This window comes from Schistocerca cancellata, chromosome 1 (assembly GCF_023864275.1).
Source record: "Schistocerca cancellata isolate TAMUIC-IGC-003103 chromosome 1, iqSchCanc2.1, whole genome shotgun sequence".
NCBI classification, from domain to species: Eukaryota; Metazoa; Arthropoda; class Insecta; order Orthoptera; family Acrididae; genus Schistocerca; species Schistocerca cancellata.
The window spans coordinates 824,945,427-824,973,018 of record NC_064626.1 but is presented as its reverse complement, the minus strand read 5'-3'; the positions used below and the strand labels follow the sequence as shown (position 1 = coordinate 824,973,018).

General features: G+C 38.4%; 1 protein-coding gene across 1 annotated transcript; it reads left to right on the top strand.

The window, feature by feature from the left end:
* Positions 1-27,592, top strand: LOC126188514 (transcription initiation factor IIA subunit 2). The gene is made up of 4 exons (XM_049930119.1): positions 1-212; positions 15,300-15,404; positions 18,056-18,185; positions 27,241-27,592. The coding sequence occupies exons 1-4, from the start codon at positions 141-143 to the stop codon at positions 27,255-27,257; spliced, it is 324 nt and encodes a 107-aa protein (XP_049786076.1). The 5' UTR covers positions 1-140; the 3' UTR covers positions 27,258-27,592.

The following is a 27,592-nucleotide window of genomic DNA, read 5'->3' as shown; positions in this document are numbered from 1 at the left end:
GAAGTATTTCCAAATTCCAAAGACAATCGGTTGCTGTGCGCCGAGTGGTATGAGGCGTCTGTAGAAATTACTGTTTGTGTAGTGTGTATACACCACTTTATTGTTATTATCCAACCCATCAAAAGGTTTAGGTGACTAAAATGTCATACCAGCTTTATAGGAATACAACATTAGGGAATACGTTGCAAGAAAGTCTGGACGAACTGATACAGGTTAGTAGTTTTAAGGTAAATGTACGTAATATTGCGACGAACAGTGTCTTTGGAAACGATATCGTTTTTTGAGATCGGGTAGTAAAAATCTAGAATTAATTCTGATTGTGAACGACTTAACGAGATTAATATTAGCTGTAATTACTTGTTATCATCCTTTATATAATTAGTCCGCAGTTGCTGCTTTTTTTTGCGAGTGTTTACGTTTTGATTTATATATTTTCGCAGTAAAATAACATTTACGGAAGAACAGTATATAGGAACATACATTTTACTCTATTCAATATGTTCCCGACAATTTACAAAAGCTTACTGCGTCAGCCATGTAACACGAAACTAGTTTGGAGATGTAAGAATACATGTAAGTATTTACATAGTATATGACCGGCCGGCATACACAAAAAAAATTTGTTCGCCAGATCCCAACCTGCAACTTTGAACAAATATTTTTATGTGCTTCAATCTTGTCGAACACCACACCATCTCAGAGCACAATGCGTTGCACTTTATGTGATTAAATCATAAATTTAACCAATTTCTGGAATTTTTATGTCCTGAGAGACTTGGTCAGTAAATTAGAAAACATTTTTCGTGGTATCTTTTTGTTTTAGGTGGTACCCAGTGAAATTATGCCAATTTCAATGTACTTGGGTCGCACACTTGTTTGGTTCTGAGCTAACTTGTTAGCGCTGGTCGGTTCAATAATCATATGCGGCCTAATTTTACCTATTTAAGAGTCCTTATCCATAACTCTTATTGAAAGGTTAAAATGCCATATACTCGGCAAAGGCAATATCTGGCTTGGAAGTTCGACCTAAATGTTAGAGAAGTCCTGTTGTCTCCAAGTAGGATACTTACTTTTTCCTCATTTCATCTTCTTCTGCTACTGACAACTTCACACCCTGTTCTAGCACTGTGGAAACTGGCTTACAGATATTCATGCCATATTTTTCTAGGATTCTCATTGCGTACATTGGTTGGTCAATCAACAATTCTCTTTTGTCACTTTTTATGATCTTAATATCTGGATATTGTTACTCTTCATCTAAAATCGAAATCAGATTGAAGTTGTTTCTTGGAACTGCTCATCGAACTTTCATTTTGTGTCAAAATAAAAATATCATCAACCACATGGCCAAAATCACAGTTTCTTCTATGATATGTATTGGACCAGCTACTGATCGGCTCATGTTCATCTTTGTTAATGCTTTACGTAAGCACTGAGTCCAACAGTAAGCACTCTGTTTAAGACCATGCATGCCACTTTTCAGAAGCCAAGTTTCACTCTTTTCTTGAAGAGTTTTCTGGTGAAATCACAAAAATTGCTACTCAGTTTGTCATTGATAAATATAGTCTTCACATCCATGTAGTGAATTAAAAATTTTCTTTTATGGCAGCGGATAGGAGATATCTTAAATGAGCATATTCTTCTACGTATGAGAATGTTTCTTTGTAGTCGGTGTCCTCTAGCTGAGAGAAGCCTTTGATTACCAAATAAGCTTCAAAATTTGTATTGCATCTTCAGGATTTTTACTACTAAAGACACATCTCCCATTAGGAGACTGGGAGCTGTTCATAAAAAAGTTTGACTCCCTATTAATGCTGTTTGCCAGACAAAAAGAATAAATTGTTAATCTGTGGTGATTTCAATGTAAATTTTCTAAGTAATTCTGATAGGAAAAGTAAACTAGAAGTATTATTAACTACATATAACTTAGAATCAATGATCAATTTCCGTACACATATAGCTCAAAACAGTAGCATGTTAATAGATAATGTATTTGTACAGAAAGAGGATGTAAAACAAACACATGCTTTCCTTATGGTAAATGGGTTGTCGGACCATGATGCACAACTGATTAACTTACAAAACCTAACAGGGTGTACAGTTCGGAAACCATTCTACATCTACATACATACTCTGCAATCCACCATACGGTGCGTGGCGGAGGGTACCTCATACCACAACTAGCATCTTCTCCCCCTGTTCCACTCCCAAACAGAACGAGGGAAAAATGGTTGCCTATATGCCTCTGTACGAGCCCTAATCTATCTTATCTTATCTTTGTGGTCTTTCCGCGAAATGTAAGTTGGCGGCAGTAAAATTTTACTGCAGTCACCCTCAAATGCTGGTTCTCTAAATTTCCTCAGCAGCGATTCACGAAAGGAACGCCTCCTTTCCTCTAGAGACTCCCACCCGAGTTCCTGAAGGATTTCCGTAACTCTCGCATGATGATCAAACCTATCAGTAACAAATCTAGCAGCCCGTCTATGAATTGCTTCTATGTACTCCCTCAATCCGACCTGATAGGGATCCCAAACGCTCAAGCATTACTCAAGAATAGGTCGCACTAGCGTTCTATAAGCGGTCTCCTTTACAGATGGACCACATCTTCCCAAAATTCTACCAATGAACCGAAGACGACCATCCGCCTTCCTCTTAACTGCCATTACATGCTTGTCCCACTTCATATCGCTCTGCAATGTTACGCATTAAGTAAAAGTGTGAGGTCACTCAATCCAGTATCTATACAGCAATTCAGAGAAAGCTTAAGAACTGTTAATCGGGGAGATGTATATTATGAGCCAAATGATAAGTGCAACATATTTCTTGATAAATTTATATCCCTCTTTGAACATTGTTTACTAAAGAAAATTACCAAGTGTAACACCACACACTTTTCAAAGAAATCTTGGGTTATTATAGGTATTAAAGTCTCTTCAGAAAGAAAAAGAAAACTATCAGACAGCAAAAACTATTAAAGATCCAGAAGTAGTTTTGCACTATAAAAATTATTGTAACATACTGAGAAAAGTTGTAAGGAAATCAAGATATATGTATATTAGAGAAGAAATTAACAACTCCGGCAATAAAATAAAATCAGAATTGAATGTTGTTAGAAGGCAGACAGGAAAAGTAACCACTGGGGTAGGTAGTATTACTATTAAAGAGAATGAGACCATCCTAACCAATAGTACACAAGTAGCTAATGTATTCAGTGACCATTTCGTAAGTGTAGGAGAAAAAAGTGGTGAGAACAGTTCAAAAGAAAAAGCCAGACAGTACATGGAAGGAATTTAGTCAGATTAAGTTTCACCTAACAACCTCTTGTGAAATAAGTAAAATTAAAGAAATGGCTAAGGAGGGATGGCTAGAGGACAAATGTAAGGATGTCGAGGCTTATCTCACTAGGGGTAAGATAGATACTGCCTACAGGAAAATTAAAGAGACCTTTGGAGAAAAGAGAACCACTTGTATGAATATCAAGAGCTCAGATGGAAACCCTGTTCTAAGCAAAGAAGGGAAAGCAGAAAGGTGGAAGGAGTATATAGAGGGTCTATACAAGGGCGATGTACTTGCGGACAATATTATGGAAATGGAAGAGGATGAAGATGAAATGGGAGGTATGATACTGCGTGAAGAGTTTGACAGAGCACTGAAAGACCTGAGTCGAAACAAAGCTCCGGGAGTAGACAACATTCCATTAGAACTACTGACGGCCTTGGGAGAGCCAGTCCTGACAAAACTCTACTATCTGGTGAGCAAGATGTATGAGGCAGGCGAAATTTCCTCAGACTTCAAGAAGAATATAATAATTCCAATCCCAAAGAAAGCAGGTGTTGACAGATGTGAAAATTACCGAACTATCAGTTTAATAAGTCACAGCTGCAAAATACTAACGTGTATTCTTTACAGACGAATGGAAAAACTGGTAGAAGCCGATCTCGGCGAAGATCAGTTTGGATTCCGCAGAAATGTTGGAACACGTGAGGCAATACTGACCCTACGACTTATCTTAGAAAATAGATTAAGGAAAGGCAAATCTACATTTCTAGCATTTGTAGACTTAGAGAAAGCTTTTGACAATGTTGACTGGAATACTCTCTTTCAAATTCTAAATGTGGCAGGGGTAAAATACAGGGAGCGAAAGGCTATTTACAATTTGTACAGAATCCAGATGGTAGTTATAAGAGTCAAGGGGCATGAAAGGGAAGCAGCGGTTGGAAAGGGAGTGAGACAGGGTTGTAGCCTGTCCCCAATGTTATTCAATCTGTATTTTGAGCAAGCAGTAAAGGAAACAAAAGAAAAATTCGGAGTAGGTATTGAAGTCCATGGAGAAGAAATAAAAATGTTGAGGTTCACCAATGACATTGTAATTCTGTCAGAGACAGCAAAGGATTTGGAAGAGCAGTTGAATGGAATGGACACTGTCTTGAAAGGAGGATATAAGATGAACATCAACAAAAGCAAAACGAGGATAATGGAATGTAGTTGAATTAAGTCGGGTGATGCTGAGGGAATTAGATTAGGAAATGAGACACTTAAAGTAGGAAAGGAGTTTTGCTATTTGGGCAGCAAAATAACTGATGATGGTCGAAGTAGAGAGGATATAAAATGTAGACTGGCAATGGCAAGGAAAGCGTTTCTGAAGAAGAGAAATTTGTTAACATCAAGTATAGATGTGTCAGGAAGTCGTTTCTTAAAGTATTTGTATGGAGTGTAGCTATGTATGGAAGTGAAACATGGACGACAAATAGTTTGGACAAGAAGAGAATAGAAGCTTTCGAAATGTGGTGCTACAGAGGAATGCTGAAGATTAGATGGGTAGATCACGTAACTAATGAGGAGGTATTGAATAGAAATGGAGAGAAGATGAGTTTGTGGCACAACTTGACAAGAAGATGGGACCGGTTGGTAGGACATGTTCTGAGGCATCAAGTGATCACAAATTTAGCATTGGAGGGCAGCGTGGAGGGTAAAAATCACAGAGGGAGACCAAGAGATGAATACACTAAGCAGATTCAAAAGGCTGTAGGTTGCAGTAGGTACTGGGAGATGAAGCTTGCACAGGATAGGGTAGAATGGAGAGCTGCATCAAACCAGTCTCAGGACTGAAGACAACAACAACATATGATTAAATGAATTAATTCCATGGAGCAGTATAGTGTTATATGCTCAATTAAATTATAACCCACATGGTAATTTGCAGTATCTCTAACTGTAACTCAGTCTTAAATTTTACCTTATCACCTACAAAATGTATTTTTTTGTTTTTCATTCATTGGTATCCGAGAGCTGAAGTGATTAATAACCAATTTTTTGTTTATTATGGAAATTAATATCAATTGTTGTTTGATAGATTTTTCATTAGATAACAATTGGTTGTTCTTCAGCCACTAAACATTCTGGGAGGTGCTCGTAAACAAATAAATAAATTTTCCATCATTCCCATTGAGCTGAACAGAATATCTTTCCATGTCCACTGTGTTATAAATGAATGGTGGTAAGCATTTGATTTCATGCATACAAAATCCAAATTATGTAATGAACTATTGATTTACTTTCAAATCGGAAGTAACGTGATTAAGACACTTTCAGTATTTACAAAGGAAACAAATTGTTTGGTGTGAAGTTTCGGAAATATAAATAATATATCTTGAAATTTTCAGTTTACTTTAAGCAACTGAAAACGGTTGTTTGTTAGTCATTTACAGAATGCTCCTAAAGATTTATGCGACAGAGCGTTATATAATGTTAACACGTTGAAACATTGTTTTGCTACGTGTAACCTTGCTATTGTTGATCACGCTTATACCTCAGACAGTAAAAAAGGGGGGGGGGGGCAAATCAGTCCTCTTCCTGAAGATCAGGTTGAACAACTTGATACTTTAGAGGACATGGTCCATGATACCAGTGTTTGAACAAACTCAACCAGCATGTTACAGAGAGACTGACAGTTTAACAAATACCAGAGCAACTTTGCATTTTTTATATGTATGAAAACCACTGTCAGAGATAAAAGAACCAAAAAGCATCAGAAAAAGTCCCAAACCCAAGTTAGTATTGAGGACTGGGTTCGTAACTTGACAATTGCCTCACTCTATGAAGAACATAAATTCTGTGTCAGCACTAAAGTAAAATGAAGGGGAAATGTGGAGAACATTAAGACTTCTGTATGGAAAAAAAATGTGTGGACAAGAAAAGTGCTTAATGAAATGAATGAAGTGCAAACTGTTGTATATTACTGAGAGAATAAGAAACGGGTATGTGGTTAGGAGCAGCTGCATAATTCACAATTTTATAATGTATCTTGATACTAGTGAAGAGAGTGAAGTGCACAGTTGACATAAGAATATAAATATGAAGATAAATGAGTTAAAGTGAAAAGTGTTTACAAAGTTGGATAGAGTGACACAGTAATTAAAAGGGAGATGTACATGATATGCAACCTTGAGGGCTTGGAACAGGTCCAGTGTGCAGTGGATAATATTAAATCAAAAGAAGACTCAGTGAAGAAGTGGGAAGAGATCTAATGCATACAGTTACGCAGATATCAAAAGAGAAAGAAACCAAACCTAACCTTGTATGATGTTGAAACTATCCGAGCTCTGGCATGCCATATTTCAATGCAAGCCTTAGGAAGTCATAGCTGTGGTGGGGAAACAAGTTATATAGTGAGAGGAGTGTTCCTCTAGCATTTGATGTGAATAATGACCTGAGATAGCTAATACAATTTCGAAAATCTAGGCAAGAGGTAAAAAAAGTTTTCAAATAAGGCTGGTCTCATTATGGAACTTGTTGAATGTATGCAAATAATTTGGCAAGTATCTTTATCAGTCTGCATAGCCTCATGGGTATCCTGAAAAATATTCTTAACTCAGAAAACAGTAATCACATTAGTTTGTAATATTAGTTTGTGATTTCTGTGTATCACTGCCTAAGAATCTGTTCCTTTTAAGACTGTCATCACTCACAGGTACTTACTTTACTGAAAGCTGAATGCACCAACTGGGATAGTTCCCAATATCCAACACAGATGTTCACACCAAAGTGGTAGATATTGGTAAACACCACACCTACATCCAGTATGGCAGCCATCATCTCAGTCAAGCAGGCACAACAAACAAGAACAACAACAGTTTTGTAATAGAAAGTATATGTAAAATGATCAAATAACTAATAAGTAACTAATGAAACTTCCACAGGGATTCGACGAGAACAAACCAAACAAATTAGGGCTACTTCCATCACGTCTACATCTGTAATCTGTATCTGTATTTTGCAAATGGCCGTGAAGTGCAAGGCAGAGGCTACAACCTATTATACCAGTTATTAGGGTTTCTTTTTGTTCGGATATGGAGTGCGGGAAGAATGATTGTTTGAATGCCTCTGTGTGTGTTGTAATTATTCTGATCCTGTTCTTACGATCCCTGTGTGAGCAATACATAGGGGGCTGTAGCATATTCCTAGAGTCATCATTTAAATCTGGTTCTTGAAACATTGTTAGTAGACTTTTCTCAGGATAGTTCATGTCTGTCTTCAAGAGTCTACTTGTTTGCTTTTTTCACCATCTCTTTGACACTCTCCTACAGATGAAACAAGCCTTTGAATATTCATGCTGCCCATCTTTGCATACTGTTGTGTCCTGAGAGGGAGTGTGAAGAACACATCACTTCTGCAATATGGGTCTTACCTCAGACAAATAATCGATGAGTGGAAGATTGTGTGGACTGCGTATAGAACCCTGGCCATTTGTAGATACAAGCTATAAGTGGTTCAGAGTACAGAACTGGGTGAGGATAATTAAGGAATTAGGGTAGGAGAAATTCTGAGTGCCTCCACTTGCTACATAACATTTGAAGACTCCTCTGACAATATCTCTCAATGTAACTTATCATCAGTGGCCAATCTGCTGCTCTGAAAATGTATCTCCGTAGCAACGGTTGGTGCCAAGGCTGGTCAAGTAATCTTAAGTCCAGCAACATGTGACACAGAGACGGTGTCGACTGGAGACTGCATTGCCTTGCAGCTTCAATTTCTGTCTTGGTGGATTTGAATTTGTTGTCTACTGCTACGAATACACTGCCTCCATTTCTCATTAGCATATCCTTTCACCATATACTTAAATTTTCCCCAAAAATCTCACTTCTGTTAACTTCAAGTTTCAATCAACATTTTGTACCTAGTATTATGTCAGCTTCACTGCTTTTCAGGAGTGCTTTGAACTCTGTCACTTTGTTGCAAATACTACAACAGTTAACCTCTGGATTTTAATGCTCTCACCTGTAGGAGGCATTTTTTTCGATCTTCCACTGATACTTCTGGGTTTCCTACAGCTATTGTTACCTGAATTTGTTGGCGAGTCGCCTAATCTAAAAAAGGCTGGTGTGCATCCCACACAGTGCCAACTACCTGGGTAGCAACCTTTGCTGGTAGAGCACACCCGACCCAATTAGGGGGACCCCGCAGTTCTCAACTCTATGGCACTAGTTCAGAAGTTGCAGCGCAGCTTGTTATAGAATCTTCAAAATCTCTGGTTCAGTCCCTCCTCATGACTCAGAACCAAGGGGCCACAGTCAGTTCTGGGGACTATTCTGCAAATAGTGGGTTTTGTTGAAACTCCATGCAAAAGGCTAGTCTTCTCTCCCAGTTTCTGGAATGATCCAAGTATGACCTTGGAGCCCAGACAGCAGGCATCATTTGTTCCAACATGCACCACTCTCTGCAGCTGGTCTTTCAGTGGATGCTGGAATAGCCTCTTCACATGTTGAATGAGGCCCACAGGCATACACCCTGAGTGTACCTGGTGTCCTTTCCTGTCCATTGCTGCCAGTTCCCTAAGGGATACCATCATTCGCCATACATTAAAACTGTCTGTGACTGATGGACACCTACCCCGATGACCTAATAGACCCCTCCCCTTTTGTGTTTGCCTCCTCTTGACACAGGACAAAACAGTTTTCCCCAAAACAGGTGACTTGAGTCTCTCAGGCTGAGTGTAAGGGAAGGACAGTGCCTAGAACTTGTTGGTTTGGGGGATTGGTTTCACACTGCGAGTTCTACCTGGTCCCTGTCCGCCCCGTACAGGATGCCTAGCTCTACCATCAAAATGCCGCTTACAATCAAGTACATGAGTAATGACAGATCCCGTACTTTCTACATAGGCCAAAGTCAAAAATGGGTTAATCCATATTATATAAACCCTCCAAATATATCAGGAAATTGGTGTTGTCATCTTTAATTATCCTATGTAAGTAAACTCAACTTCGTGATACTAAAGAATGATCAAATAACAATTTCAAGAGAAAAATAAAGAACAAAAAAACCATCAGCTGATGGTATTGAAAAATTCACTTGACTTATACACCTAAAATGAGTATTGTGGGACGCTCACCAATGAAAAATAGTGATATCCACAAGAAGAAACACCAAAATTACTACTGTCAATAATTTCACTGATCCTGTGAAGCTAAACATAACTCCATCATCCCAACTAATGACAGAGCAGCAACTTCACCAAAAAAGAGCCACAACTGCTAGTAATGATTAATTCACTTGACCTTTGTAGTTTCAATAAAGTCCACAATACCCACGAAAAGTGACATGTAGTTATCTGAAGTTTAATAGCCATTTATGAAGTAGAATGTACATAATTATTTCCACTTTACCTGTGTAGCTGAAATCATTTCCACTATATCCACAGCCACAAAAAGCCACCCTTATGTTAACAATGTACCATACGTACAATAAAAAAAATGCCATCATACTAAAACTGTTGGGTTAAAGTGTGTTGGGTTAAAAAAGGGCATGTCACTCAGACCCTAGGACAAGAGATGCTGGCCAGGTGTTCTCTGTCAGCCAGTTGTATTAAAGACACAAATATACCTTAGAAAATTGCTTGCCTGTATTACCTTTTATTTAGAGACAATAAATTACAAAAGTTTATGATCCAGAGATGTGTGGATAGCAGAATTACAGGGAAAAAAAGGAAGAAAAACCAAAAAGAATTAAGATCGGGACACTTGTTACCAATGAGGATGAAACAGGAGGAAATTCAGTTGAAGACTCTCCATTATAAACAAAGAAATTAAAAACAGTATAGTGGACATTGGAGGAACCTCAGATTGAATAGCTCAACTTGTAAAGATTAACAGAATTAATTCCATGGGAATAGTAATTTGTTCACCCTGTTCTGTAGATTCCATCAACAAGAAGAACCTTCAGGTGTGTGGATCAGGTCAGGTTATTCATTTAAAAAAAAAAAAGACACGCTAATAATAGAAGATTGATCAGTATATCACTATACTGCTCAATAATATTCTGAATCAATGTGGTCTCATTTTGAAGAGGAGGTAGAAAATCATTGTGAAAAGTTGCAGGAGGTTGTAAGTGGTGTCAAATGCCTTTAAAGGATGATAAGGGAAATTTGATGCTAAAGTAGATTAATAGTGAAAGAAAAGTTCTTCAGTGCGCATCTTCAGAAATATGGAAATGACAGAACCGAGCAAATATAGTGGGCAGTAAAGACCACCACCACTTTATTCTCATAAAATAGGAGAAAGCAATTTTCTGCACTAAGAAAGGGAAGAAAACAGTGAAATTTCTACATTAGAAAAGATGTCCACTTCCGTAGTTTGCATCATCTTGAATTCTATGAAGTGCAACTCAAAAAATTATGCAGGTATAAGTTCTGCAACCCAGTTGGCGTGGCTGCAGAACTACCTGTCAAATTGGGTTGACAGTATCAGCTTGGTTCAGTCCTGTGCTGTTAGGCCAATTTTATCAGGCAATTTGATGGTAGTTTTGGGAATTTCTCACATACGTCCAACTTACTGTTCAACTGAATGCCAGTCGGCATAAAAAAACAGAAGGCATGAAGTAATCCAAAAAATTTGGTCAGTATCTTGTGGTGTAAGTTTGTAAGCAATGTATTCAGAGTATTGTAGATTACATCAGTCGTCTAAGTAATTTTTTAAAGTTTATTTCTTGTTTCTCCACTTTTTACAGTATTGGTTAGTAGCATTTCTTGCTGTGTTTTTATATATATTCAACTAAACTTTCTTCAGATCATAAACTTCTGCAATTAAGAGTATGACAAGGAAACTGTATGAGAAAAGTTGCTGGTTGGCTTCTGATGACATAAAGCAACAGACATCAAGGAAACCGACTTTTAAAGCAAAAGATAGAATAATAGCGTTGGCCAACCATTATCTAAGAATGTCTCAAGGTCTTAGTTTTTTCTGTGCTAGAATAGTCTTGCTAAATTGTATGTGTAATTGGATGAAATGTGCATTCCAAGAACTATGTAAAGAAAACCATTTGTCAATAAAAGTAAACATAATTTTTGGCAGCAATGGGAAGTAACATGATAACGTAATTATGTACAGCCATATTTCAGCTCAAAGTAGTTTGTGTGCAATGAGAAGGGTGGTTGCAGAAAATTTCTTTCCGGTTGGATGAGGTACGTTGTTATGAATGTGATTGAATTTATAGCTGGTGGAAAGGGCTGTTGATAGCATAGGCCTGTGAAAGGTTACATCTGTAAATGGAGTGCAAAATATTGAAAGAATGTAAGTGGGCTTACTTACCCAACATATATATTAATACACTTATTTATTACAGTGATGATATGCATAAATTTACTACTGGAGAGTTGCTTCCCCACTCCAATGAAGAATATATCTGAACCATACTTTAAGGAATTAAGCACAAGATTAAATGCATGATGGCATGTGATAGACAAAATGTAAAGAGGACACACTACATTAGATTCACACCAAGTATTGAGCGCTATTGACTGGGGCTTTCAAATTGATTAATCATTTCTACATTTACGGAAAGTTGTTGATAAGATTCTTCACAGGTGGCTCCCAATCAAATTGCATGTCTATGGAGGATCATCACAGTTGTGCTACTAGATTCATGATTTCCAGTCAGAAAGATCAGAGTCTGAAGTAACTGACAGAAAGGCACTGAGTAAAAGAGAAATGATAACCGGCGTACCACTAGAGACGTTACTGTAAAGACCACCACCACTTTATTCTCATAAAATAGGAGAAAGCAATTTTCTGCACTAAGAAAGGGAAGAAAACAGTGAAATTTCTACATTAGAAAAGATGTCCACTTCCGTAGTTTGCATCATCTTGAATTCTATGAAGTGCAACTCAAAAAATTATGCAGGTATAAGTTCTGCAACCCAGTTGGCGTGGCTGCAGAACTACCTGTCAAATTGGGTTGACAGTATCAGCTTGGTTCAGTCCTGTGCTGTTAGGCCAATTTTATCAGGCAATTTGATGGTAGTTTTGGGAATTTCTCACATACGTCCAACTTACTGTTCAACTGAATGCCAGTCGGCATAAAAAAACAGAAGGCATGAAGTAATCCAAAAAATTTGGTCAGTATCTTGTGGTGTAAGTTTGTAAGCAATGTATTCAGAGTATTGTAGATTACATCAGTCGTCTAAGTAATTTTTTAAAGTTTATTTCTTGTTTCTCCACTTTTTACAGTATTGGTTAGTAGCATTTCTTGCTGTGTTTTTATATATATTCAACTAAACTTTCTTCAGATCATAAACTTCTGCAATTAAGAGTATGACAAGGAAACTGTATGAGAAAAGTTGCTGGTTGGCTTCTGATGACATAAAGCAACAGACATCAAGGAAACCGACTTTTAAAGCAAAAGATAGAATAATAGCGTTGGCCAACCATTATCTAAGAATGTCTCAAGGTCTTAGTTTTTTCTGTGCTAGAATAGTCTTGCTAAATTGTATGTGTAATTGGATGAAATGTGCATTCCAAGTGTTCTTAATCTGTGTAAATGATGTAGCAGACAATCTGAGCAGCACTCTTAGATTGTCATTTACCATCTCTTATAGCTAATGGAAGACCAAAACCAATTGCAAAATGATTCAGATGCGATATCTTTGTGGTGTAAAAAGTGATGATTATAAACAATAAAAAATGTGTGTAGTGATAGGAATCCGTCAAATTTCAGTTACACAGTAGATCAAACATATTTAACAGCTGTCAATTCAACTAAATACCTAGGTATTACAATTACAAAAATTTTAACTGGAAGCATCACAGAGATAATATTGTGGCGACAGCAAACCAAAGGCTGTGTTTTATTGGCAGAACATGTAGAAGATGTAAGAACCCCATTACATTACACTTGTCCATCCTCTTCTGGAATACTGCTGCATGGGGGATCGTTACCAGATAGGATTGATGGATGACATCGAAAAATTTCAAAGAAATGCAGCTCGCTTTTTATTGTGGCAGAAAGGGGGGAAGAACATTATGGATATGACACACTAGTTGTCGCAGGAGTAATTAAAACAGAAATTTCTTACTATGGAGAGAACGTTTAAATTTCAATCACCAACTTTCTCCTAAAAATCTTACAGTATTTTGCTGGGTTCTACTATCATGTGGAGAAAAGACCATCCCAGTAAAATAAGAGAAATCAGAGCTCACATGGGAAGACTTAAGTTTTTGTTTTTCTGACTACCTGTTCAAGGGAGGAACCATAGAGAAATAGTCTGAAAGTGATTCGATAAACCCTGTACACACCATTTAATTGTAAATTGCACAGTAGTCATGTACATGTAGGTTTTTACAAAATAAATAGAGCAATGAAATTCAAACTTGTAGTGATTTATTTAGATAAGTCATAGAATAACAGATTTCAAACCATAATATGAAATGCACCATTCAGTGTTTACTTGATGCTAGATGTTCAGCATGGTACTGATCCACTTTTAATAATACTGGGCAGTATGTTTTTTATTTGTCTGTCTTTCTTGGGTGTAGCACTATAGTACTGTCATTCTGCTTTTGCCTTTTGTCTACCTTGTCAGGCAATACTAGGAAACTTTAAAACAAAAATCTGTCTACGAAACTTCTGTTGCTTGTCCATCGCATAGTGACAAAATGAATGATAGAATGAAGATTGAAATTCTGAACTTTCATTTTACTGAACAAGATCATATTAAAGTTTCTTTTCGATGTCCGCCCAGATGCATATCTGTAAAATTTAAAAGCAATTAAACCTATCAGCGTGGTCTCCACAGAAATTTATCCAAGAGATTGAAAGAGTCTAAAATGTCATCTTTTATGTAGTGGATTTGGTGAATTTGAAGACACATCATGCCCTAAGAACTAAATTTGACAAGAAATGAAGTATACTTACTTTTCCTTAAACAACTGACCATTATGCACTTGTATTTTTGAAGATAAATTAGTGTGGTATCCAAAAGGTATCAGTACTTCATTGGTACATGCAAAATATGTTTTGTTTATTTTATTTTTTTATTTTAGTAATGTGATTATGAAAACCATCTTGTTTAAGCTAGTGCTCTAAAATTACATTTTCATATCATCTAAACCAAGTAGCCTGTGGTCTAGTGGCTGGCATTGCTGTCTCTGGATCATGGGGTCCCAGGTTCGACTCTTGGCCAGGTTGGAGATTTTCTCTGCCCAGGGGACTGGGTGTTTGTGTTGTCCTCACCATTTCATCGTTCTGGAAAGTGGCGAGACTGGACTGTGCACATATTGAGACTTTGTACGGTCACTGATAACTACGCAGTTGAGTGCCCCACAAACCAAATATCATCATAAGGTGTATTCTACAGATTAGGAAATAAAGATAGAAAGAAAATATTCATGAAATATTTTTCTAATCATATACCAGTAATGGTGAACTGACATTGAAAATTAAACCTCAGAAATAAAATAGTTCCAGGATGTGTCAAATTGGGTCAAGTGGCTTGCCTAACTATGCCTGAGAGAAGTACAGCAAAAAAGACCAAATAGAATTGAAACACATGTATTACTGAAGAGGAACAGAACAGGAGGAAGACAAGAAAAAAAAAAAGTATTACAGATATTGTTGGAACCTCACACTAAACAGTAAGGCTTGTAAAGATATAAATCATTTGAGCTTATTCATTCTTTCATTCCGTCAATCAACCTGTCTGTAGATCCTCTCAAGGAAAGCCTTCAGTGATATGGAACAAGTCATGGTAGACTTAAAAAAATATTGCTTTGATAATTTTACTCACACATCGTGTTATTGTTTTAATTTTCTGCTGTTCTCTTTTTATTCGGTCTTACATAATTTGTTTCTTGTTTGTATATTATATGCAGGTTATTAATTTGTTCAGATTTAAATTCAAGCGTCCAAAGAAAAGATTATTTTGACATGGAAGAGTGTTATTGTTTGTATCTTCTGTAACATGACTGGTTTTACAAAACAGTACAGTATGCCCTGTATAGAAATATAGTGCTGTGTGTTTCCTCTTTCAGTATGGACAAATATCTCCACAGCTTGCCGTTAAGGTGATGCTTCAGTTTGACAAATCAATCAACAATGCGTTAGCAACAAGAGTGAAATCAAGGCTAACTTTCAAGGTATGTTGTATCTTTCTTTGCCCTGAAGAATTGAGGAAGTTGCCTGTATTAATTGATTGGAATAGGTGTCACATATTACTTATTATTCTGAGTTCTCATTTGCACATAGGGTCTTATACTTAATACTACTATTTACTCATGTGCCTTTCATTCTGCCAAGTGCTTGTGCACTTGAGTGCCTTATATAGTTGGTGCAGGGCTATCCAGGCACCACTTTTAAACTATCTGTTTACATTGTTGTTTTTATCATGTTGAAACCAGCAATAATCTTTTTGCACTTACTTACCATGTAAATTCCATATACCACATTTTACTTGTTTTGACACGTGAAATTAACAGTGGAAAAAAAATTCAGAAAAATTTCTTGGCTTTGTGATTACAACTGCAAGCAGGTAGATACCTCTGGATGTTACTAGCTATCTGTTGTTTCAGCCAACATTGTGCACACTATTGGGGAAATGCAGCAGTCTGCCAACACGGTACTGATTGAGTAACAATTTCTTGAAGGTCGTGTTGTAAATGGGAATGAACATTACTCTTGTTGGGCCCTTATTTTAATTTTTCGTGCTAAGACCTAACTTAGAGCATTAAAAAGTGTTTTGTATATTCCTCATAATGTATTTGATGGGGTTGATCCCCGGTAAACATTCTGCTGCTTGCTCGGATGATGAAAAATGTATGCCAGCTGAAGCTATTACAGAAAGCACATGTTGAGATTAAACAATGGAAAGTCCAAGTTGGAATATCAAGAATATTATGAAAAGGATGCATTGCTACTCACCGTAAATATGACATTGAGTTGTGGACAGGTACAATGAAAAGACTGTTTACATATTGAGCTTGTAGGCTACAGCCTTCTTCAGAAATTGAAAAACACACACACACACACATACAGAAGCAGGCATACGTCATCCATACTTCACCGCTATCTTGAGTAGGATATCCCATATTTCAGGGCACGATGAGAGAAATCAAAGTACTGATGAAGAATATGTTTGTTGTTCCAGTCTGGGATGATATTGGGTGGCAAGGAGGGCATTTCTTTACAGCCAATTCTTGGGGTTGTTGGAGGCTTTGGGATGTGTGTGGATAAGGCACAGGATATCTGTTAGTGGATTATTTTTTGTGGATAATGGATCATGGATACCAGTGCTGCAGCAAATAACCATTGCAAGTAACAAGGCAAGAACCACAGCAGAAATAACCAGGGAAAGGCTCCAAACTTTGGTGTGACAGGTACATATAATCTCTGACCATAGGATTTGATGTCAGTCTACCACCTGGAGTGTGAACATTCGTCAAAACCAGCCATTTGTGCTGTAGAAACATAAGAATTTTTTTAATCAGACATCAGTTAAACACTCAAAGACAAAATCAACAGGCAAACAGGCATTAAGCCAACAGTTGGCCACGAAAGCCTCAACAGTTTTGTATGACAGTTCTGTAACAGTGTAGCAGCTCAAGATCTGTAGATGTGGACTTGAAAGTTTATTAACTTTGCACAGTTTGCCTCATTACATCAGCTATGCCGTCTGAGTATGAAGCTGTAAGTTTTGAAGTCCTTGTTTTGCTTTCTAATTGTGTGAGTCCTATAGTGTATGTGTTAGTGAGCCAGTTGTTGTAAGATCCAAACACAAATTACTATCTCGATCCAGTTATTTTACTGAAATTTCACCCCTACTCTGTCATAAAGCCCACTAAACTTTGCCAGTAGGTAGTTTGTGTACCAACTTTACTGTGGAAGTCTTTTTATATCTGCTGCCATTCTTGTTAAAAAGTGCTGCATCAGTAGTTGGAGAATATAATTGGCAGCAGAGGTCACAATAAAATAGCCAATGTTGTTCTTGTCTGGGCACATCTCACATTTCCTCTACCGTTTTGCTTCTGCGCCCCTGAATTGAAAATTATCTTGAACAGTCTATGCCCAGTCTTCTCTTGACTTGTAACTCCACAAAGTTCGTGATCAAGTGGTCTGATTAATAAGCACTACTCTTGCTGTTCGTAATCATTTTGATATTTTGCTGCACTTAACAGGCTTGTGGTATTTTTTCCTTCTGTCAGAGGGGAAATGTAATTTTGTCTAACTGCCTTAGCCTTAGAGCCTGGAGATTACAGTGTACTAGTATGTGTGAGTTGTAGTTCTGTAAATGTATGTGTGCTTTCTTTATCTGATGAAGGACTTATTTGAAATCTGAACATTTTTAGCATTCTTTTTCATTCTGCCTGTCTGTGCGGTGAGTAACAACATATCTTTTCCATGTTATTATTTATTACTTCTGCAATAAGATTACTAAGGTAAATGAGGACTTCTGAGAAGTGAGAAGCATATGTAATTCCATAAGACCATGAGTGGCTGAAAACAGACATTAAGTAAGGCATGCATTGATATGCTGTAACATGTGGATAAACTATCACCTTCTAAATTTCAGTAGTCATGCTGAGTATTTTCTCTATTTAGTAAGAATGTATAGGGATATTTCAAAAACAGCTTATTGAGTATCATATTTTAATCTATTGATCTCTAAAATGAGTCTCTTGTTTTCTTAAGAACCTGCACATAGTATGAGACAGTCTTTCCAAAGAAATTGTGCAGCTTATGTAATATGATCCTCAGTGCTTTTAATTTTCTGTTTTGTTTCATTTGTCTTAAGGCTGGGAAATTAAATACATATCGTTTTTGTGACAATGTATGGACGTTTATGCTGAACGATGTGGAATTTCGTGAGGTGCAAGATCTTGCAAAAGCTGACAAAGTGAAAATTGTGGCTTGTGATGGTAAAAGTAAGTAATGTGTTTACTCTATTTTTAGAAGAAATAATAACTTGTAAAAAGATTATAACTGTCTTCAGTTAATTTTTGAATGTTCTGTGTACTTCAGCACTAGATAATTATGTGTGACAATGTCCTACATTAATACCGTTTTAACCGTCGAGGTTCTAAATAATCAATACAGAAGTTAGTCCGCAGCTCGTGGTCGTGTGGTAGCGTTCTTGCTTCCCACGCCCGGGTTCCTGGGTTCGATTCCCGGCGGGGTCAGGGATTTTCTCTGCCTCGTGATGACTGGGTGTTGTGTGATGTCCTTGGGCTAGGAAGGTTTAACCCTGCTGTTCTGTTCGGGTCTATATGACCCGAAACGAATATGAACGTTATTTTACATTATGTAAATACCAATATATATTTATGAAACTTTGTGACTTTGTCTGAAAATGGATGAGCAGCATGTGTTTTAAAAGGTTTTAAAAAAGTTTAAGAAGTTTGGGCTTCAACTGTAATAGTTGCATATGTAATGTTCGGGTCATAATGACCCGACACAAATATGTTTAGTGTAACTCGTATTTATTTCTAAAATCTGGAAATGGCGAAAATTATTTTTGTTGTGTTGTGTGGGAATAGTGACTGCATCATTCCAACTTACTCTCAACAATCACCTAAAGCTCCATGCGTTCACAACAATGGGCTTGTTTGTTGCTTTCCCCAGGAAATAATAATTGGCAGTTCTCAATAATTGGAATGCTTTGTTTCTGCCCAGTTTGACTTGTGACACCATGGCGATGAGACCATTGAATGATCGTGAGTTGGAAGAAATAGTAAATGCCTCACCAGATGAAGGATCACTTTCTGAGTTTGAAGATCACATCAGCAATGCATCTGAAAGCGAGTGTTCCGATGACAGTTACGACAGTCCACAGCCCATACAAAATAGTGTAGAGACTTTTCTTTCTAAAAATGGGAATATAGAATGGCAGTTGCATCCACCAGCACAACATGGTCGCCTACCAGCTTCGAACATCATCAAGAGTACCCCAGGAGTTACCAGGTATGCAGTCAGCAGAATATCTGATGTAAAATGTTCATTTGAAGCAGTATTTCACACAGCGCTTCAAAATGAAATAATAGAGATGACAAATATTGAAGGGCAGCGAGTTTATGGTGAACAGTGGACAGATATTGATGGTTCTGTTTTCCATGCATACTTAGGACTCTTACTCCTAGCGGGTGTATATCGATCTCATGGGGAGTCTACAAAAAGTTTGTGGGATAAAGATACTGGGCGAAACATATTTCGAGCAACCATGTCTCATGAAACATTCTGTAAGATATCACGTGTCCTGCGATTTGACAAGAAATCTACTAGAGAGGAAAGACGACGTACTGACAAACTTGCCGCAATTCGTAGTATTTGGGAGAAGTGGGTAGAGGTCCTTCCTCAACTGTATAATCCAGGAGAAAATGTTACTGTTGACGAGCAGTTAGTAGCATTTAGAGGTCGCTGTCCATTCAAGCAGTATATCCCAAGTAAACCGGCAAAATATGGGATCAAAATATGGACCATGTGTGACAGCAAAACTTCATACGTACTGAAAGCCCAAATTTATACAGGAAAGGTGAGTGGAGCGGCACCAGAAAGAAATCAGGGAATGAGGGTGGTATCTGATCTCACTTCTGAGTTACGTGGTCAGAATATCACGTGTGACAACTTTTTTACGTCGTACAATTTGGGGCAGCTGCTTCTGAAAAGGAAATTGACTATGTTGGGAACTATACGGAAAAATAAGCCGGAGCTTCCACACAAAATGACCAACAAGGAGGTACACAGCTCTTCATTTTACTTCACAAATGACACTACTGTGGTTAATTATATTCCTAAGAGACACAAGAATGTTGTACTTATGAGCACTCTCCACCATGATGCGGAAATCAGTGACAGGGCTGATAAGAAGCCAAAAATGATTTTGGACTATAATTCAACCAAAGGTGCTGTAGACACGCTTGATCAGTTATTAGGTACATATACATGCAAACGAAAAAGTAATAGGTGGCCAATGATAGTTTTCTACAATATTCTTGATGTTTCTGCTTATAATGCATACGTTTTGTGGATTTCGGTTGACCCTAATTGGAATGCAAGCAAATTGACTAGAAGGAGAATATTCTTGGAGGAACTTGGAAAGTCACTGATAAAAGAACATATTGCATCAAGAACGCATTTCCCAAGAACAGAAGATTCTTTGAGAATGGTCACAAGCATCCAAAACCCGAATGATGTGGGTGGTGTGTCAGAATCGGTAACAACAAGAAAATCTACAAAACGTGCACGCTGTAAGTTCTGTCCATCAAGTAATGACAATAAAACAAACATGGTGTGTGGAAAATGTAGTAAACATATTTGCAAGAAACATGTAACCTACTTGTGTCCACAGTGCAAGCAGTAAGAAAAGAACTGTAGTATTTTATAAGATGATTGTATTGAAAATTCTGTTGTTTCAAATTTATGTGAATACTTGTGCCTAAACTACAATCAGTAAGAAGAGAGGATTCTAAAGTTGTAGTGCTTTCTATGTTGGAATGTAATAAAAAAACTGTAGTGTGTTCTGTACTGTAGTGTGCTCTAAGATGAATATCTGTAATGACAACTGTCTGTTGTTAGAAAATGTCAATACTTACGTCTAAACTGTCAACAATAAGAATAGAAGTATGGAAAAACTGTAGTGCTTTCTAAGTTGAATGCCTGTAATGGAAACTGTCTGTTGTTTCAAATTTATGTGCATATTTAAATGAAAAATATCCCTCAATAAAGTTGTATGCATTGTTATTATTATTATTATTACCATTATTATTATTATTATTATTATTATTATTATTACTAACAAGGTACTGGAATAGAACAACAATGTCGATAGCTAAAACTGTACCAAAATTTATGTTTCTAAAGCATTTTGATATGTCGGGTCATATTGACCCGAACAGTATATATGTCAAGTAAAAGTGAACAGAACAGCAGGGTTAAGTAGTTCTAGGGGACTGATGACCATAGATGTTAAGTCCCATAGTGCTCAAGGCCAATACAGAAGTTAGATTTTAATTGAGTCATGTTTGGGAGTAGTACCTACTACACAGAAGTAAAATAAAACTTCCATTGCGGTAAGAAAGATGACATCCTTAGAAGACAGTTACAGCAGATATATGACTTAATATCATTATCCTAACTGGATTTGGCTGTAGAATTTGTATTACTAAATGATTACTGGAAAATCTCATATAAAGATGTGACACAAATACTAACAAAGAGATAGAGGTGGTGGCCAGTACTTACCTCAGCTCAGTACAGCCGATAGATACACATAAAACAGAACCAAAAATTTACGTTCCTAGCTTTCGGAAAAATGTTCTTTCATCGGGGAGGAGAGAGGGGAAAGAAAGGGAAGAAGGGAAAGGAGATTCAGTTACTCACAACCCAGGTTATGAAGCAACAGGGAAAGGAAAATAGGGAGGGTAGCAAGGATGGAGGCACGATTGTCAGAGGGAAGCCAAAGATATTCTACTGTATAGTACTGTGCCAGCTTCAAACCAAAGAGGATGCATACAGAAGTAAAGAGGTATATAGTATAAAGATAAACACATCGTAGGATGAAAAGATGCGTGAATGGCTAAAGAGGAAAGGGAAAGAGGAGAAGACTGAAGAGTAAATGGGAGTGAGGTAGTTTAATGTAAGTTCAGTCCAGGGGGATGGCAGGATGAAAGGATGTGTTGGAGTGCAAGTTCCCATCTCCGCAGTTCAGAGAGCTGGTGTTGGGTGGGAGAAGCCAAATGGCACATACGGTGTAGCAGGTTCCTAGGTCCCTAGAATTATGCTGGAGGGCATGCTCTGCTACTGGGTATTGGGCATCTCCTAGGCGAACAGTTCGTCTGTGTCCGTTCATACGCTCAGCCAGTTTAGTTGTTGTCATGCCGATGTAAAAGGCTGTGCAGTGCAGGCATGTCAGTTGATAAATGACGTGTAGTTTCACACGTGACCCTGCCTTGAATTGTGTATGTTTTACCAGTAGCGGGGCTGGAGTAGGTGGTTGTGGGGGGATGCATGGGGCAGGTTTTGCAGCGGGGTCGGTTACAGGGGTAGGAACCGCTGAGTAGAGAAGGTAGTCTGGGAATATTGTAGGGTTTAACAAGGATGTTACGGAGGTTAGGGGGGCGATGAAAGGCAACTCTGGGTGGTGTGGGGAGAATTTTGTCAAGGGATGATCTCATTTCAGGGGTTGACTTGAGAAAGTCATATCCCTGGCGGAGTAATTTGTTGATGTTTTCGAGGCCAGGATAATATTGGGTGACAAGGGGGATGCTTCTGTGTGGTCTGGGGGTAGGAACATTGTTGTTGGATGGGAAGGAATGTATTGCTCGGGAGATCTGTTTGTGGACAAGGTCTGCAGGATAGTTGCGGGAGAGGAAAGCACTGGTCGGGTTATTGGTGTAATTGTTGATGGATTTGTCACTGGAGCAGATACGTTTGCCACAAATACCTAGGCTGTAGGGAAGGGAGCGTTTGATGTGGAATGGATGGCAGCTATCAAAGTGAAGGTACTGTTGTTTGTTTGTGGGTTTGATATGGACAGAGGTGTGGATGTGAGCTTCAACAAGATGAAGGTCAACATCCAGGAAGGTGGCTTGGGTTTTAGAAAAGGACCAGGTGAAATTCAGATTCAAAAAGGAGTTGAGGTTATGGAGGAAATTAAGGAGTGTTTCCTCACCATGAGTCCAGACCACACAGATGTCATCTATAAACCTATACCAGGCCAGGGGAAGCAGCTGTTGGGTCTTCAGGAAAGCCTCCTCCATGCGGCCCATGAAGAGGTTGGCATAGGACGGAGCCATCCTGGTTCCCATGGCCGTTCCCCTGATTTGTTTGTAGGTCTGGCCTTCAAAAGTGAAATAATTATGGGTGAGGATGAAGTTGGTAAGTGTGATGAGGAACGAGGTTTTTGGAAGATCTTCGGGTGAGCGTTGGGAGAGGTAGTGCTCAAGGGCAGAGAGACCATGGGTATGTGGGATAGATGCTACATCCCTTTACACAAACATCCCACATACCCATGGTCTCTCTGCCCTTGATCACTACCTCTCCCAACGCCCACTAAAAGATCTTCCAAAGACCTCGTTCCTTATCACACCTACCAACTTCATCCTCACCCATAATTATTTCACTTTTGAAGGCCAGACCTACAAACAAATCAGGGAAACGGCCATGGGAACCAGGATGGCTCCATCCTATGCCAACCTCTTCATGGGCCGCATGGAGGAGGCTTTCCTGAAGACCCAACAACTGCTTCCCCTGGCCTGGTATAGGTTTATAGATGACATCTTTGTGGTCTGGACTCATGGTGAGGAAACACTCCTTAATTTCCTCCATAACCTCAACTCCTTTTCGAATCTGAATTTCACCTGGTCCTTCTCCAAAACCCAAGCCACCTTCCTGGATGTTGACCTTCATCTTGTTGAAGCTCACATCCACACCTCTGTCCATATCAAACCCACAAACAAACAACAGTACCTTCACTTTGATAGCTGCCATCCATTCCACATCAAACGCTCCCTTCCCTACAGCCTAGGTATTCGTGGCAAACGTATCTGCTCCAGTGACAAATCCCTCAACAATTACACCAATAACCTGACCAGTGCTTTCCTCTCCCGCAACTCTCCTGCAGACCTTGTCCACAAACAGATCTCCCGAGCAATACATTCCTTCCCGTCCAACAACAATGTTCCTACCCCCAGACCACACAGAAGCATCCCCCTTGTCACCCAATATTATCCTGGCCTCGAAAACATCAACAAATTACTCCGCCAGGGATATGACTTTCTCAAGTCAACCCCTGAAATGAGATCATCCCTTGACAAAATTCTCCCCACACCACCCAGAGTTGCCTTTCGTCGCCCCCCTAACCTCCGTAACATCCTTGTTAAACCAACAATATTCCCAGACTACCTTCTCTACCCAGCGGTTCCTACCCCTGTAACTGACCCCGCTGCAAAACCTGCCCCATGCATCCCCCAACAACCACCTACTCCAGCCCCGCTACTGGTAAAACATACACAATTCAAGGCAGGGCCACGTGTGAAACTACACATGTCATTTATCAACTGACGTGCCTGCACTGCACAGCCTTTTACATCGGCATGACAACAACTAAACTGGCTGAGCGTATGAACGGACACAGACGAACTGTCCGCCTAGGAGATGCCCAATACCCAGTAGCGGAGCATGCCCTCCAGCATAATTCTAGGGACCTAGGAACCTGCTACACCGTATGTGCCATTTGACTTCTCCCACCCAACACCAGTCCCTCTGAACTGCGGAGATGGGAACTTGCACTCCAACACATCCTTTCATCCCGCCATCCCCCTGGACTGAACCTACGTTAAACAACCTCACTCCCATTTACTCTTCAGTCTTCTCCTCTTTCCCTTTCCTCTTTAGCCATTCACGCATCTTTTCATCCTACCATGTGTTTATCTTTATACTATATACCTCTTTACTTCTGTATGCACCCTCTTTGGTTTTAAGCTGGCACAGTACTTACAGTAGAATATCTTTGGCTTCCCTCTGACAACCATGCCTCCATCCTTGCTACCCTCCCTATTTTCATTTCCCTGTTGCTTCATAACCTGGGTTGTGAGTAACTGAATCTCCTTTCCCTTCTTCTCTTTCTTTCCCCTCTCTCTTCCTCGATGAAGGAACATTTGTTCTGAAAGCTAGGAACGTAAATTTTCGGTTCTGTTTTATGTGTATCTATCAGCTGTACTGAGCTAAGTACTAGCCAGCCCCTCTATCTCTTTGTTAGAACTTGTATTACTGTCACTTGTAGTTGGAGGAAACTAATATTCCTTACTTTATCAGACTACTAACAGAGAGAGCGACATTGCTTGATAGTGTAGACATGTTTCTCAGCTTTGCACGTAACTTGCTTTATTTTCATGGGGCCTTTTGCATATGTGACAAATCAGCCACTCCTACAATTGTTGCTATGTTAACAAGTGAAATATTAACTGCAGCTTGAAGAGGAAGTTCAGTCATTTATATTCAGTGGGTAAATACGTAATAGATTTTATATATTATTGTAATTGTCAGAGCACCATTTCTCATTAAAAGTTGTTTGCTGGAGATCATTGATGATATTCTAATATTGGAGATTTATTTCTATCATACAGAAGAGCAGCTACATCTGTGAAAAGATAAAAATAATGAAGATGATTTAAGTGCAGAGATTGGCATGGGACAAACAGCCCATAACAGTTAGAGAAAGGGAGAAGAAATGAGAGAAAGTAAGCTTTTAGGCATGTTCCAAGGAAGGCAAGTTAAAGTTTGTCTGGCAGAACTTGAATGATAAACTTTGTGTTTGTGGGAGAAACAGCCTTGAATGGCAGTAATGTTTGTTATTGAGGTACATTGTGCACTAATTTATTATTAATGATTGGAGACTATACTGTAGAGTATAAGGGTGATATTGTGCAATATATTAAGAGACTGCAGAGTTTTAAAAATATACTATGCAATATATTGTGCCATGTAAGGTTGATACTTCATAATGGACAGTAATTCCCGCCAAAATGTTGTGATTTGAGGACATGCAAACAACTAATAAAGCCGTGCCATATGGATATGACTTCATCAGGACAGACATATGAAAGGAATCATCTGTTGAAGGTCATTCAGGGAGTACTTTGATGACGTATTTAGTACTTATTCAGTTGTTAGCTGTAGAAACATCCAATAAAAATGCTTAAGTGCAGAGAAATATCACTGCAACTGCTCATTTGTTCATTTCAGAAACTTAAATTATTTATTGCAGAAATACACTATTTTGCCCATAGCCACTTCCTCCTCTTTCTTTTCTTTTTGCATCACATAGCAATTGCAACCACAATACATGTAAGTCGTACATCATAGAGTGCCAATATGTTTGCTTCAAAGACAATATTCTAACAGATGTCCCACGCATAAATATTGTGCAGTAATATTGTACTGTTCTTGGCCTTGTATTTAGCACAGTATATTGACGCAATATCATTGTGCAGTAAATATTGAGTGGGTGAGGACCTTTTACACGAGAAATGGTTACCTTGAAGACTGTGGTGTGAGAAAGGGCATTTGGCAACAAAGTCAAGTGATAAAATAAAATTTGCCAAATCGTGGAAAAGTTGAAACTCATTCTAGATAAGATAAATGCTGACTGTAATACATAGTAGGACATGAATCCCTGCAAAAACATAAAATTTAGTTTTGATTATGAATAGCTTGTCCTCTAGGATGCCTGACAAGAGCAGGTCACAATTGGGATCTGAAGTCTATTGGAAGCCTCAGATCTCTCTTCCTTCATGTGCCAGTGATTAGTTTCCTTATGAATGTAATGGGGCAGAACACAGAACTTCTGCCAGTTATAGGCTATGAACATGACTTGCCATTAGGGAACCTGGTTCCACAACTTATAAATGCTTTGGGTACATTGTGCCTGCTGACCAGTGGCTAAAGGTGCTCCTCTTTTGAGGACCTGTCCTCTTTTTGGATAATTTTCCGCACTAATGTCTAGTGTGTGTGTGTGTGTGTGTGTGTGTGTGTGTGTGTGTGTGTGTGTGTGTGTGTAGTGGTTTATAGGTAGCCTTAGACTGACTGTTGACAGAAAAGATATTTTCTGACATAGTATTTAGTAACTTTGGGACTCTCTCTGTAACTCTGGGGGAGGGGGGTAGAACCTGTTCATTGAATGAGGAAGCTTGTTTGTTAGTGTTCCTTTGTGGGAAATGTGATAATGGTTGCAGCATTACTTAATAGCAATGTTTATGAACAGATTAAAGAAAGGATGAGGTTTGTTACAAGTTTGGAATAAGTAAAAATATACGTCTCGCATGTTCTTTCTATGCCCAAGGCATTGATAAAGCAAAGATAAGAAAAAGAACTTTTATGAATCTGTTTTACAATGTCACAAAAATATTTGGGCATTCTGCAAAATATAGTATGATCAGTCTGCTACATGCACTTCTAAACATTTTGGACTTTTTTCTGTTTCAGATCACAGTAATGACTAGCACCAGAAATCTCCAGAAGAATCATGATCATTGTCTACATTGGTCTGGTTTTGTTTTGTGTAATTTTTGCTTAATAAGACTGTTTTGTTACGGCTCTAAAACTGTGACACTTCCTTTCATGAAAAACTTTTAAGTGATAGTAATTTTGTTTGTAATGAACATATACAGAGTTCCAAACAAATACAATTTGTTGAAGCACAATCCAACATTACCAGTAGAATGTGTTTCCCACCTGTAACCCATGTTTGTTTGTATCTTGGAGTTTGTAAATGTTGTTTAGTTATATGTTGTGTAATGTTAAAAAAAAATAAACTAATCTCTGTTACAGTATTGTA